General features: G+C 30.5%; 1 protein-coding gene across 1 annotated transcript; it reads left to right on the top strand.

Moving 5' to 3' along the window:
* Positions 1-1,569: 1,569 nt before the first annotated feature.
* Positions 1,570-14,139, top strand: LOC124537994 (CAPA peptides). Its single transcript, XM_047114996.1, has 5 exons — positions 1,570-1,587; positions 5,790-5,861; positions 11,383-11,490; positions 11,867-12,088; positions 13,892-14,139. Exons 2-5 carry the CDS (start codon positions 5,795-5,797, stop codon positions 13,975-13,977), a joined length of 483 nt encoding a protein of 160 aa, XP_046970952.1. The 5' UTR covers positions 1,570-1,587; positions 5,790-5,794; the 3' UTR covers positions 13,978-14,139.
* The last annotated feature ends 1,815 nt before the right edge of the window (positions 14,140-15,954 follow it).

Below are 15,954 nucleotides of genomic sequence, written 5' to 3'. Positions count from 1 at the left end.
TATATAGAATTTATATATTATGAATAAAACGATTATTTATTGATTTCCTTGTTAATCTATATTCATAACTTGATGGTACTTGGTGATAGGGTTTTGTGCAATCTGGGTAGGTTAGGTTAGGTTAGGAATATCAGCATATTATATTCTACCGTCAAATAGCAATACTTGATATTGTTTTGTTCCAGTTTGATTAGGTTGCTCAGCGATAATATCTTTTAACGGTGGTGACCACTTATGGTGGTGGTGGCCCATTAACTTGTCCGCCTAGATTTACAATCAATTTAATTATATAATATAATAATTCTAAAGTAAAGTAAGTTTTTTTTCAGGTATAGGTGTGCAGACGAGCATATGGGCCACCTGATGGTAAGTGGTCACCATCGCCCATAGATAATGACGCTGTAAGAAATATTAACTATTCCTTACATCGTTAATGTGCCACCAACCTTGGGAACTAAGATGTTATGTCTCACTCATGTAGTTACACTGGCTAACTCACGCATCAGACCGGAACATAACAATACTGAGTACTGTTATTTGGTGGTAGAATAACTGATGAGTGGGTGGTACCTACCCAGACGGGCTTGCACAAAGCACTACCACCAAGTAAATAAATAGACACAAAATGTGTCTATTTATTCATAAGCATTCATTGCTGGTTTGATTTTTATTTCTATTGAACCTAAGAGAAGAGAAAAAAATGTAATTAACTCTTAATCATAATTTTTTTTTTAATTTAAAAATAGAATTATGTTTATTATCAAATTAACTGGTTCGAGTTTAGCTAAATAGCAATAGCTGTACAATTCACGTTAGCCAGATATTGTGTTAAGCGATGGGTCATCGTCGGTCAGGTCCTGGAAATAGTTACCCCGGGATGTAAATGAATTATCTGTAAGCACTGCGACGTGATTCCTCACCGCATGGTACAGTGGTTCTCAAACTGTGAACAATTAATAAACAAAATTAATTTCAATTTTTTTTTACAGATATTTTTTTAAAGTGAGTTTAATGATACACTTATAAGAATATACATATTTTTTTATGATTTAAGTCTTTTTTGTTTTTTTTTTTATTTTATGTGGATACTACTGTTGATCCTACGGATTTTGATTTTCTGTTTATAGAAAGCCTGTACTTGCCTAGTCTCGCTTAAAAATGATAAGGACGTTTAACTATCAGAAATGTAAAATAAGATGACAGTGTTCCCATAATAATAATTATTAAATATATTCTTTTATTTATTTATAAAGCCTAAAGAACTGTTACGTGGAAATAATGTCGCATATATTATGAAGATAATCAAATATAATATTAATAAACGAGTCTGCAATATAATTTAAATAACATACAAGTCAACTTTCTCTGCATAATAATTGAAGGATAAAATAGTTTTAAAAATATCAAATGAGAAGAATTTATACGAAATATTATTCCATAAAACGATGTGTGTGTGTGTATCAATACCAATCATAAGAATGTTACGTGAGGAAGTTTGGGAAACGCTTTCGCGCGGGCGTCGCGTTCTATATAAACTGGGTTTCAAAGCGCTTTTCAGCATTCAGGCAACAGGTGGTGGACGCTGAGGTGAGTACAACTTACACGTCACTTTTTTATATACAACCTTCATCGATATATTCTGGTTCAAAATAAAAAAAAAACAATTTCAAGTTTTTTTTTTAATGTGAGGAAATATCTACGAAACTATATCGGTCTGATATTATAATAGCAATCGTGTTACCATAGTATTCCATTTTTGCCTAACATTAGTTTTTACATAAAAATATAATATTCGAAAATAAGTATAATATTTAAAAAAAAGGTAATTTGCTTTACTTAATTTCATTTTTGAAAAATTAATAACGCCCTTCGTTTTGTAATCGTTTGAAAATACGTCAATGTTTTAATAATTTATCATACGAATTATTTTTTATTAAAAATATTTCATATTTATTACATGAAACGTTTCAAGTAAAATGTTAGGGGCGATTTTTTTATATCAACATAAAACTATAGCACCCTCGTTCTAAATTTAAATTTAAAAAAGGAATTTTTTCATACTCAAATTATAAACGGTTTTCGAATAGTTGTAACACTAAACTAGACGGTTAGGCTTTGTGCGTTTTCTTCAGAAATAGTATTGTTGTGTTTTGGTTTGGAGGGTGATTGAGCCAGTATAGCTACAGGCACAAGGGACATAACACCCCAGTTGTTTGCTTGGTTACTTAAGAAATAATTAAAACTTACAGAGGCAGTCTATGGGCGATGGTGCCCACCATCTTACCATAAAATAAAATTAAAATGAAAGGTGACATATTTAGTTACATTAAGGGAAAATCAAAGTATAAATCTTTAAATATTTGTAATATTTTATGAGTTAGTTATATATTTAATACAACTAAAAATATTGAGCAGCCTTTATTTTAAATCCTTATTTAAACCAAATTTTTTATCAAGATTTTACGTCGAACCTTATTTTAAAAAATACAAAAAAAAATGTTGATAATGGAAGTTATGCGGTTACAACCTACTATTATTATAAGTGCAAACCAAACAATTTATTTATACCTGAAATAGTAATTATCTATGAAATGTAACAAACTTTTACGAGGGAAATTATAGAGAATGTTTTTAACAACAAGCCTTTATTTATTATCTGTGTAAAAACGATTAATTAACTATTATTAAGTTGAGAAATTCAACTTGTATGCAAAATGTTGGACACAGTTTATCAGAAAGTTGTTTAAAATTTTAGAAGAACTTAACGAGAACTATGTATAAAACGTTACTTTTTTTAAAACAAATAACATCTGATATTTTATAATCTATGGCGTTTAAACAACACACTTATTACGTTCCGTTCCGAATCAAAGAAATCTTCCTGGCTAAGTTAATTTAGCGAGTGATTTTATTTCTCATCCGGATTGTTTTCCAGAACGAGATTGTCAAGTAATTTATAAACTAACAGCGGTATTCAATTAAATTTCCCTATGATCTTATTGAGAGCTGAGATGGCCCAGTGGTTAGAACGCGTGCATCCTAACCGATAATTGCGGGTTCAAACCCAGGCAAGCACCACTATATATAAGTGCTTAATTTGTGTTTATAATTCAACTCGTGCGCGGCGAAGGAAAACATCGTGGGGAAACCTTCATGTGTCTAATTTCATTGAAATTGGCATTGGAAGTGCTTGGTGGAATATGTTCCATACCCTCTCCTTAATGGAAGAAGAGGCCTTATCTCAGCAGCGGAAATGTACAAGCTGTTACTTTACTTTACTATGATCTTATTGAGATGACGTAATCCAGTTGTTGGAACGAATATTAAGCAGTTTGCAGGTTCAAATTGAAGTGTTAATTCCTTTTCATGTTTGGTATAAAAACAAATGCAGTTGAATGAAATTCTGACACACGTACAACAAAAATGTTTCTTTTTTTATTTTTTTATTTTATTTTAAATTTTTATTTTTACAACATTGTTAACAATTTTGTTTGTTCTCACCAAGCTATTAGGCTTGACGGTGAGACGCGCACATTTTTTTTAATACAAAAATAATGGTTCACAATAAAATTAAAAAAAAAATAAAAAATAACATCTTCTTCTTAAAAACATAAAAGTAAATCAACACTATAACTTGTTTTTAATATTATAAAGTAAACTGCGGTCTTGTTTCACGATGACGACAGGTTTTTTTTGTAGACTATTCAAATTTTGCCGCTCCTACTTTTTTGCAACATTTATGGATTTTTGTTCTACCGTTATCATTACATCGGTTTTCCCCGTTATTAGTATGATTATAAACTAGGTGATATTTCTGTCACTTACTAGATTATTTTTCCAACCCGCTATGTAGTGACGAGTATACGGATTACAAACGTTATTTTTTAATTTCTGTAAGATATAAGTTATTTTTTAATTTCTGTAAGATAATAACAAATTTGGGCTAAATTTGTCGCCCCTCTAAATCTGCCTAAGCTCCAGTCTACTTAGCCTATTGGTAAATCTGCCACTGAGTGGTTGCATTAACAGGGAAGATAGGAAGAAAGCTTGCTTATGATAAATGATGTTACTTTTTTTTTTGATATATTTTGTCATTAGTCCTGTACCACAAATCAGTAATTAAAGTAATTTTCCAAACTAAAATTAAGGATATATATCGCATATTTTATTTATAAACAAAACTATTTTTTCATTAGTTAATTTAAGTTAATCTCATTCACTAACTACGTTCCTTAAATTATTGTAGGTTAACTTCAGACAAGGACATAATCGTGTCTAATGTTTCACGGATTGTTCCAAATTCAAATAACGCTTCTTATCTTATAATTGAATCGCTTTCCATACATTGTATGCGAGTTTAAGTTATGCTGATAAAGTATCCAAAATAAGGTTTCATTAGATCATATGAAAACAAAAGAGGGTTTATAATTTTTTGGTGTTTCTCTCGACCGTTTATTTAGGATTATCGTTTCATATTTAAGCAATTGGGGACCAAAATAATCTACTGGTGTGTAATGCTTACGATATAACTTCGAATTAACTGCAACTGAATTGTTTGATTAATAGTTAACGGTGATTCGATTCCGACAAAATAGCAATTTGTTAATAGAACTGTTGTTCTTTTTCTTTAAATTGTTGGTCAGTACGGTAAAATTTATTAGGTTATTAGGTCTAGTCTATTTAGGTTAATACAGTGGCGGATTTACAAATTTGCCGCTAGTAGGCAATCCGACTTTTTTCGTCCCTACTGACATTTAAAATTCGATCGCTTGTTTAGACAATCACAATTTATTCTGAAAATGAAAATTTATGATTTGTTTTCTATCGTCCTCATAACATCAGCTTTTTGCCGTTATTAGTATGATTATGAACTAGGTGATATTTCTGTCAGTTAGTAGATTATTTTTGGAACCCATTATGTAGTGATGAATATACGGATTACGGACGTAATGTGTATACATATAATTAAAAGATTTTTATTACTGTAAGGTATGTAACTGCCGCCTTACTTAGCCTATTGATAAATCCGCCACTGGGTTAAGTTATTAAGTCTTTTTGTAAAAAATATCAGTAGCTGTGTGAAGTATGGAATGCGGTAGTATTACACTTCTCATTTCGTACTTCGAATTGCATATAACGCCTGTAGTCCTGCACATATAATAATCATGAGGTTATATAATTAATAATTATGTTAGACAAAAACATTCTTGAGAGAAAAACATTAATATATGTGCCATTTTCATGGCTCAAAAAGATTCACAAAGATATTTTTTAATACATATTTCATTATTTAGATCTAGACACGCGGTAGTTTGTCAGCCAAGTTCAAGTAACAGAACCGGCGAGCAGCACCGTGTGTAATATTACACGAACCAATTGGAGCTGCTTTTGATCCCTCACAAAAAATATTCAAAAAATATTTAATCATCTCATGTATTGGACTATCGTCGCAACTTATTCCTACGTCGCAGCTTATTTGTCTATGAACTTGTCTCCCGATTCTATCGACTTTGTTTAAGAAGATTATCACTATGACAGTCTAAAAGGGCTTATATTACGTAGTGCGTGTCTATCTCAATCTTTACGCAGTACCATAGAAGCTTAAGTTATACAGTTCTGTAAATTGAATCTTATTGATCCATGTATATACATAGACTAGCGACCAGCCCCGGCTTTGCACAGTTGCAATGCTAATACATATTTTCTCTTGTCTTTACTATATTGTCCCTATTTTAGGCAAAAACTGCCCCTCGAATCAATGTATACGTTAAATTACTTTTCGTCTACAGGTAAAATGCAGTCCGTGGCCAGATTGTGTCTCTCGGTGATACTGCTAGCGTCAGTGGTTGCCAGCTCATATCGTAAGTACTTTATATTTTTATATCTAGACTTTCAGCTGTGGTTCCCCTTAATTTAATATTTTGGTGTATCCAAAACGCAAGTTCTATAAAAAAGTTGATTAGTTTTATTTACTAACAGCAGAAATAACTTTGAGACATCATTACGGAAGTTGGGATTCAAAAATCAAAAAATCAAAATCAAAGTATACTTTATTCAAGTAGGCTTTTACAAGCACTTTTGAATTGTCATTTAACAATTAAGTGAAGCTACAGAAGTACGTCTACGTATATGTCTCTGTTATTGAATCGAAAACGACAATGAAATTGTGTTGTAGTATGTTAAAAATAGTTGCCAAATTAAAAAAATAACAAATACAAAAATTTATAACCATACTTTGTGTTAACGTTCGGATTTAACAATAAAAAAGGCGAATTAAATAGTATGCGCTTTACTTCGAAGATGGTTCGTATCGTAATAATCGTTGCAATTTTTATATTGTTAGAATAGCGTAGAAGGACCAATCACAGTCGTCGACGTCAGTTTGGGTTTTTTAAATGCTTGAAGTTAAGTTTACTCTTGAACACTTTGGTCATTGGTCTGATATAAAGTAAACAAAGCAATCAGATTCCAGGAATAAGGATTTAATAGTATTGAACCAATGACTATTGATGTTGGTGACCAAGACAATAATGTCTGTCAAATAAAAAAAACGATACCTATAAAACCTGGTTAGTTAAAATAACATTAATTCATACATTATTATATAGTCATTCGACTACTAATTCTATACTAGTATGTGATATACTCATTCAAATTATTTCGTCAAATTAATAACATTTAAAATCTTACCATAAGATAATACTTACGTGTGAAGGTAAGACTCTTATCAGAGATTTGAATTAATGCTATTTGCGTTTAAAATTAAGGCGTCGGATTATTTAAATTTAAGAGAAACAAATGAGCCGAAACAAGAAGTTGTTTGCTACAGCGGTGCCAATATTATGATAATATTAAAATTTTCTTAAAACATAAATACGTATTTTGTTGTGAATGAATGGTTAATTATAAATATATTAAAAAAAACTGATATACCTAGTTATTATTGTTTCCACACTGGACGGTTCATTTCTACAAGTTTGAGCAAGATGTATGTATGTACCATTTCAGTATGGTTAAATAAACATTTGGTAGAGCTTCATCCCGGAGGCTTGCAGGTTTCCTTATGATACTTTTCTTTAACAATAATAGTTATGTTATCATCGAGTTTTACTGCACTATGAAAGCATGCGCCGATCTTCGATTCTCATATGTGGTTTAAAAGAGTAACTACTGAATTTCTTGCCGGTTCTTCTCGGTAGATTCGGTCAGTACATTCGTACTGACCGAATCGGTGGTTGCTTTATTTCATTGTAACATGGTGATTTAAAGGTGCTTTGTGAGCCTATTTGAAAAAAGAAGTTTTTGATCTCTTACCCTTCAACATATCTGATAGCGGAAAAGTACACAAGGTTACTTTGTAGCTACGGATACTTCTGGGAGTCTCCAATTAAGAATCACCCTTCCACTGAACCCTTACTATAGTATCCTATAGTCTCTAGGTTTCCAGTCATAACAATGTCAATGAGTTAGCTTTAATATGGGCGTGATAATGGATGAAAAAAATGAAGCAACGAGATTCAAATCTCACTTTTATTTGTGTAGGTATCAACGTGGGCTTACTCATGTCGATGTTCCAATTTATATTTATCAAATACTGACAATGAATTCTTTGACAGGTATAAGAATTTTATTTTAGATACAATTAGCTCCCATTAAAATATATGTCAGTATTGGCATGTAGGTTTATTCGCAACAATGTATCCATGCTCAATTTGTTACAAGGGAAAATCGTTAGTAGATTTTTAATGATATATTCTATGCATATTGCGGATTTTATTCATACAGAGATATGAATGGAAGTGCGTAGTATGGGCTGTTAATTTGATTTTATGGTTCAACAAAACATTCTACGGATTAACTTTTCTTAAAACATAATATTCAAAATTATATAATAAAATAAATTTCCAGCACTTTTTTTTTAAATTGATATTATTAAAATTTACCTATAATAAGCATTTCTATTAAAAACGTCTTGTGCTTAAATATATACAAATACGGATTAAAAATAGTTACTGTATAAATCTTGAGCGCGTGAAATGGTGGCAAGAATGCTAGCAGCGTTTCCCCGTGAATCGCAATTCCGATCATCTAAAAATGAACCAGCCTTCCTGTGTCCAGTGGAGACAATGAGGCGATTTAATATTATCGGTATTTGACTTGCTCCTTACACTGTGATATCTGCTTGTAACACAAATTATTATCATTAACTATCAACGCTAATGACATTGAAAAAGTTTTCGTCCTATCAATAACTGTTGACAAGAATACCGTAATATGATGCGTCGAATGCCTTACTGATGATGCAAAACCTGATCATAATCGGTGAGGCATTACCTAATGCTCAGCAACAGGGTTTTTGCCACGTCTGGTTCATCACATTTATTTCTAGATAAAAACATGATAACTTAAGGATCACATCATGCAGTTTGCTATATCACGCGCATAAGACGTGCCCATACAATCACACACACATATTTAACAGAAAAAGGTCAAAGGCCTCACGTGCACGTAACATTAAAACGTATAATTTTAACTCCTATATCATCAATTAACTTAAGTTGAGCTGTGAAATGTAACTTCAAAGAAACCTTAAGACGAATCACGAAATGAATAAAGTTTCCCAAACTTAATTATTGATTACGTTCACACTAAAACTTAGTTTATTAGAATTGTTGGAACTTTCATAAATGAAATGTTCAATGGACCGACGCATGGGAATATGAAATCAAATTTATATAGTTATCAAACTATTACGTTCTACCATTATTATATTGTACAAGTTAAGACCGCTATTATAAATTTAAATTGATCTTTTGTCATACTAAGTTTCATAAATATATTGTTTTTAATGTTACTAGCCAACCGCCCCTTTGCACGGGAGGAATGTTATGACATCACAGTGGAAACTTCTAAAATTATCAGAGTTCCTTTACTAAACTGCCCATGTTTTATATATGAACCCTCCTTCTCGAATCACTCTATCTATTAATAAAAAACGCATCAAAATCCGTTGCTTAGTTTTAGAGATTTAAGCATACATAGGGACAGAAAAAGCGACTTTGTTTTATACTATGTAGTGATAGTGATTATCTGCTTGCTTTTTTAATCTGCTTATTTTTTAAAAGCGGCAACATTACACAGCTCTCATTGATACTAATTTTTCACAGATAAAAAATAAAATTATAAAAAAATACTAATGTTTGTTATTTGATTTATGGCCGATGTAAATTAAATTTGGTGTAATAATTAATTAAAATGGCACATGCATATGTAATGTTTTTAATAATTCATGAATCAGCTATCTTATAAATGAATCAACATATGTAACGTCTTTGTTAAAATCATAGAAAAGAATAAATCTAAAAAAAAGGTAACGGATAATTATTTAACTATGTACATAATTATTTGTACTGTCGTTATAACTTTATATATTATTATAATAATTAATAACATTAAATGCTTAAATATAAACAAATATGAACTAAAACTAGTTACTGTATAAATCTTGACCGCGTGGAATGGCGGCAAGAATGCTTGCAGCATTTCCCCGTTGAATCGCAATTCCGATCCTCTGGGCAAAAAACGAACCAGCCCTCCTGTCACCAGTTGAGGCAATGTTATTATTGTTATATATATGGATATAATGTAAAGCTACATTTAGGGAGTACTGTATCTTCATTAAAATATCTGTCTGACTGTACAAACTTTTTGGAGGGGGTGTACCAACTCGCCTATTTCATGAATCATACCGGATCTGGCAACAATGCCTATATTTGGAACGGCGATGAGGTTTGAATTGTTAATGAGGCAATGTGATCAAAATCATAAGGGTTATAATACCAAGGAGGTGGCACATACTAAAAAGTCATTATATTTTATTCTCACAGTGCGTGAAAGGACGGTAAACCAATTACTTAGATGGTTCGTTTGATCGTCTATTGTCTTAAAATAAATTTAAACATAATAAGTCCGATTTATTGAATATTATTACAAGTCAAAATAGATATTTTTTTTATGATTTTATTTAAAGTAATTTTATCTAATAATTGGAATTGTTACAATATAAGTAAAAAAAATAAAGTAAGTAAAAGTTCGTTTTAGCCATTTCCAATTAACAGTTAATAATAATAATCATAATTTTCTACACATAAAAGAATCATATATGAAAATATATATATTTTGACAAAACACAATGATGCATAGAACATTAATATTTATTTATAGTTTTTTACCAGTTTCGAATTTTTCTTTTTTAGTATACATGATATGAGGCAAAGATCTCATATAACTTTTCTTAACAAATGATTGAAAATAAAAGTTTCGTAGTATGGAAATAAAAACAACGGAGTCACTTTGATATGTGGGGATTGTTTTGGTGTATTTGTAAATATACATAGATATATAGATAGTGTATCGATAAGCTAAAATTGATTTGCTAGAATACTTAGTACGTAGTAGTTGGTGGTACCACCCACTCATCAGGTTTTCAAGCACGTACTTAGTATATCTGGGTTCCAGTGTGAAAGTTGAGTAAGTCAGTGTACATACACCCACAAGGAATAGAACATCTTAGTTCCCAATGTTTGTTGATTGTCGATGTAAGGGTATATTTCTTAGCACCATTGTCTAAGGGCGATGGTGACCGCTTACCATCTGGTGGCCCATTTGTACGTCTGCCAAACTTTATATTAAAATATATAAATATAAAAATAGATCTACTTATATTCTGATAATAATAAATTTAGTCTAAAGATACCAAAAATTAATTTTTAATTTTGTGATTCTAATTGTCAGTGTAGGTTGGTTGGATTAAAATTACCAGAATTTGAAATTTTCCCACGTCGCTTGCCAGGATTTGAAAATTCATTGAGTGACTTTGGCTCGACTAATATATTACGTAAATATACTATAAATAAGTACACAAAATTGCTTAGAATTTGATTATGTTGATTAACTAGTTCCATTTTTAAATTTTCTATTTACGGTAGTTAATTAAAAATAGTATAAAGCTGTCAATTACTAAATTAAGATTTTAGGGTCCGATTCTTCATCGAAGGCGACTTTCATACACACGTAATAGAGATAGACCAGGAATATTACTAAAGAAAGTACTTCAAAGAGTCAATTAAAATTAAAGATCGTTTTTGAAATTTATTTCCGTCATTTGTGAACGTTTCCCAAAAAGGCGTCATTGTGATGTTTACTTGAGCTGCATAGATTTGATTTGATTTGAGAATTTATCAAATGTGAATAACGCAACGAATTAAAGTAACGTTGAAGGGGAACGTTTCTTACGCAAAATTTGAAACCATCACGTGTAAGTTACCCGCGCTTTGTTTTTGTCGTTAAATAGGCAAGGCTTAATTTCTTTTTATCTTGCAGATAGCAGCGCGAAGCTGCGTCGTGATGGCGTCTTGAACCTATATCCCTTCCCAAGGGTGGGTCGAGCGTCGCATCGCACCTGGCAAGTTCCGGTCAACGATTTGTTAGGTAAGTATTTTCAAAATCAAGGTCTAACTAACTGTATTTTAGATTATTGAATCAGCTTCAAAAGTACTTTCTTACCTGTTATAAATTTAACATGTATTGTAAGTTAGGATCGTGATGTAGTAGTATGATAGTAATATTATTAATATCTTCTAAATTAATTTCAACTTCTGCCTTCGGAAATATCTTTGATCTATTCAAGGATATGTCTGAAGGCACCCCTTGTAGCGAAAGGACAATTATTTCAGTTTTACTCTCATTCTCTTTTTTTGTTAAAATTCATCTGACCTTAGAAAGAAGAAGATGCACTATTTAACGAATCATTCGTAAACAATATAATATAGGTCACCATTCTAAATTATTGTTATTCCACAAACAGATGCTGATCAAATAAAACGTCAGTTATACGCTTTCCCACGAGTCGGCAGAATGGATCCTCTCCGTTCGGAGGTCCAGTTATCCCCACTTGAAAACATGCTGCTTGCTCGACGAAACCCGTTTGTCAAGCGCCAGATTTTATCGGAACCCCAAGCGGAAACAGACAGCACGGCGATGTGGTTCGGTCCACGACTAGGAAGAGCATATAAGAGGGAGGAGGACGGTAAAACATGACTTTGAAACTATTTCTTTGGTCTTTCAGAACGCTATTCTTGGGTATTACACAGTATTACAACTATAAATTACTAGGATATCAGCAAAAATCCTTTATAGAAGATAAATTAAGAATATAAATAACTTTTAAACATCATTATGATATATTTTTTTTAATCTATGGATTTGCTGATCATGCAACTATGATCAGCAAATCCATAGATTAAAAAAAATTTTGTTCAGAATAGTTCAATATATCCAATGTTAAAATATATATTTGGAAGTATAGTATAAAATAATCAAGTTACGCAAATTTATTTACAATTTAGAACGATTTCATCTATTGAGCTCAAAAAAAAACGCTTACTGAATTTAGCTAAGTTAAAATTAAAGATAAATAACTAAATATTAAAAATTACCACAAAAGTGCCAAGGATGCATCTTGTTAATAACCATTAGCTTCTAGGAAAGCCCTATTAAAAGCTAAAGGCCAATCAATATTGTAAGCTTTGTGTATTAAAAGCTTCACTTAAGTTTCATTGGTGCCCGTATATAGTCTTCGTAGTTAAGTGGAGAAGCAGTGTTGGCCTATGTGCACACTAACTACAGTAAGAATTAAATTTACATAGTTATAAATAATTTTAGTACATTATATTGATTTTATTTATAGCGCTAATGTTTGTGTTTGGATCACTAGTTATGTTAGTTAACTTAAGTAATTATGTTAGCTAGTTATTATTATTATTACTTTGATGATTTAAATATTTAAGGATTTTTTTAATTAAACGGTTTTTGGCTTTTGATAGTTATCGGACGTAGGTCGAATTTTAGCTATTTTTTGGAGGTAGCTAATTTATTAAGGTACCTAATTTGTTAAGTAGTATGAAATGAAATCTTAATACTATCATTATATCATTAATATGAGACATTTGTATTTACAATTATGAATATATAATTAGTTAATAATGTAGAGAAAAGTATAATAATATAAACGTAATCAGTTTTTTAGATACAATATTTTTTTTACGTTTAAATCTTCAATTAAATTTTAGTTATCTATGGCGCTTCCACTTTCAACCTTTCAAAGTCAATTACGAGACACTTTCCACTTTAATGTTTGCTTTCCTCCCTATGCACGGAAATTCTATAAATATAAATACGGAAACTTGGTTTAACTAAGTTTTCTATAGAAGTTTGGTTTAGCGAACTTATTCACTTAATCAAAAATAAAATTGAGATGATTATAATTAAACCTCTTTAAAAAATTAAAAAGTAATAAAATCTTTTTGGATTTGAAATTGGAATTTCGAAATTTGAATGAAAACTACATTTGATCTCTTTGACACTTCCTGTCAACGACTTACGAGTTAAGCGGTTTAATGGATTATCTTAATTAAGTTAAACAGATAAACTACAGCTAAGAAAACTTTTTATTAAAACACTTGGTTCTTAATCGTAGATAGAAGTAATCAGCGTGTCAAATGTGAAATCGTGTTCGCATTCTTAACAATCCAAGCAATTTTTATGTGAGCGATTTTTTTTAATTCTTTGTATCTTGAAATTTTTTTTATAGCTACGTTCTATAATTTAAACATAAAAAGGTTATGTACGTACGAAAAACATAAAAACAAATGTGTTCGTCATAAGCTATCAAATCAAAAAACTCTACAAAATATTTTCGTAAAACTGTCAGTGTCAAAACACTATAATTTTTGATATGACATTTGACATTGGCAAAATAATCTGTGCCTTCTTGGCACAAATAAAAGCCACAATAAAAAAAAAATTACTTAATGTGCGTTTCTTATTCCAGATGTCACTCAGAAAGATACGGAACGAAGTGAACCAGAACAGTTAGAAGAGGAATCTCGCGAAAAAAGGCAAACATCGCGGACGTAATTATGCAACAATGGACGCCAAACTCCGCAACAGTATCTCCTTTTAAAAATAACATTTGAAATGAATTCCACTTGTTCTGAAAAAAACTTTTTTTAAACAATTTTAGCAATAATAAGTTAGTTAAGTAATTGTTTGTAGTAATATTAATCGCCATAAATCTTTTATTGTTTTGTCTTATATTATAATTGTATTACAAAGAAATTAGATAAAACATATACCGAAAATGATTATAAATAAAAGTATTATTTCTTATGTCTATGTAATTTAATTCATCTTACATAATATATAGTTACACCTATCCACTCAATAATGTATAAAAAAAAAATCAAAGAACATAAATATTACAATGCATATGTCAATTTTTTTTAATTCTCTTTAAGTGAATGGAATCGTATATACCGCCAAGTAATTAACCGGTAATAGATTAGGTACCTCTTATTAATAAGTGTTGTAATTATGTGTATGTATGTTTTTTTTAACAATGCGACAATCGTTTCCAAGGCTGGTTGGATTTATGATGTTTAAATCCTTGAAATTATTTTCGCATTGCAAAGATTATTCAAAAATTATAATGTGGTTGTTTATAATATTATAAATAAATTAAATAAAGTTATGCAACGATACTTACAGTTTTGTTTTAATTTAGTATTTAAGATTAAAAAATAAAATAGTCTCAGATCGTGCACTATAATGCCAAAAGACAAAAAAGTTTTTACAAATTCGATAAACATATTTTTATAATTAATAAATATAAGTAAGTAGTTTATTATTTACAACTGAAATATTTACCTTTTACGGTATTTTTAGTACGACAACGATGGAGGATTATCTCGCCTGAGGATAGAGATGAAATTAAATTAATTTAAACGTAGGTTTCAAGAACGGACATAGATACTAAATACTAAGAACAGTGAAATAGGTTTGCTATGTTTTATCATCAGTACGATATTCTGATTAAAGAGATTAATTAAAACCTATTTCCATATTTTTAATGTAGGTATGTTGTTTTTATTTACTGCTCAAATCATCTTCATCATTACATAGTATAAAACAAAATCACTTACCGCCGTCTGTACTATGTGATCGATCTTTAAAATTACGCAACAGATTTCGATGCGGTTTTTTTAATAGATAGAGTGATTTGAGAGGTTAGTTTTTCTATAAAATACATGTACAATATAGTAAAGAAACACTGATAAATTTAGAAGTTTCCAATGTGATATCGTCAATATACAAAGTCATTATTAATGTAGTATATTTAGTATCAGAATTGCACCCGTAAGAAGCCGGGGCAGATCACCAATTTACATGGCTCTAAGACCAAAGAGAACAAATAATCAAATACACTCATTAACTTGGCCACAGGACATTTCATTTCATTAATGTAATGCTATAATCGCGACAAAATAAAAAGAAATATACAGAGATATATTTTCTGAATTTTTAAATAAAAAACAGTAAAAAAGAACTACTGGTAGAGGTGCTATTTTGTAGTATTATAAGTAAATAAATCTGATCCCATATTTTAGCCACAACTTTTCCTTAATGAAACAAGTAATTGTGATACATTTATCTTTAAGATAATCCATAATATTTGATGACGAGGTATTCCAGACCGACTTCGGACACAGCGGCCAAATACAAGAAATATTGAAGTGCGAAATAATGCGCCCAATAACAAGTGTAGTCCCTCAGTCTGATAGTCTGATGAGAAAACCATAACTTTACGGGTTCCAAGCACGTGGATAAGAGTTTTTTTCCTATATCATAAAATATGTATAAATCGTCTAATCGGGAAGATGTCACTCAGGAACGTTTATTGATAAACTTTACATTGATGTACTACTTAAGAAGAATATTTTTCATGATTAAGGACAATGAGATTCTATATTCTGTGATGGACACAACACCGGCAGTCCCCTACAAACTATTATCTTAAGAGCCACTATATTCAAGTAGCTTTTTTTTATGGTATAG

Source organism: Vanessa cardui, chromosome 19 (genome assembly GCF_905220365.1).
Source record: "Vanessa cardui chromosome 19, ilVanCard2.1, whole genome shotgun sequence".
Classification (NCBI taxonomy): Eukaryota; Metazoa; Arthropoda; class Insecta; order Lepidoptera; family Nymphalidae; genus Vanessa; species Vanessa cardui.
The sequence above is the reverse complement of the archived record's forward strand: the minus strand, read 5'-3'. Positions and strand labels throughout refer to the sequence as shown.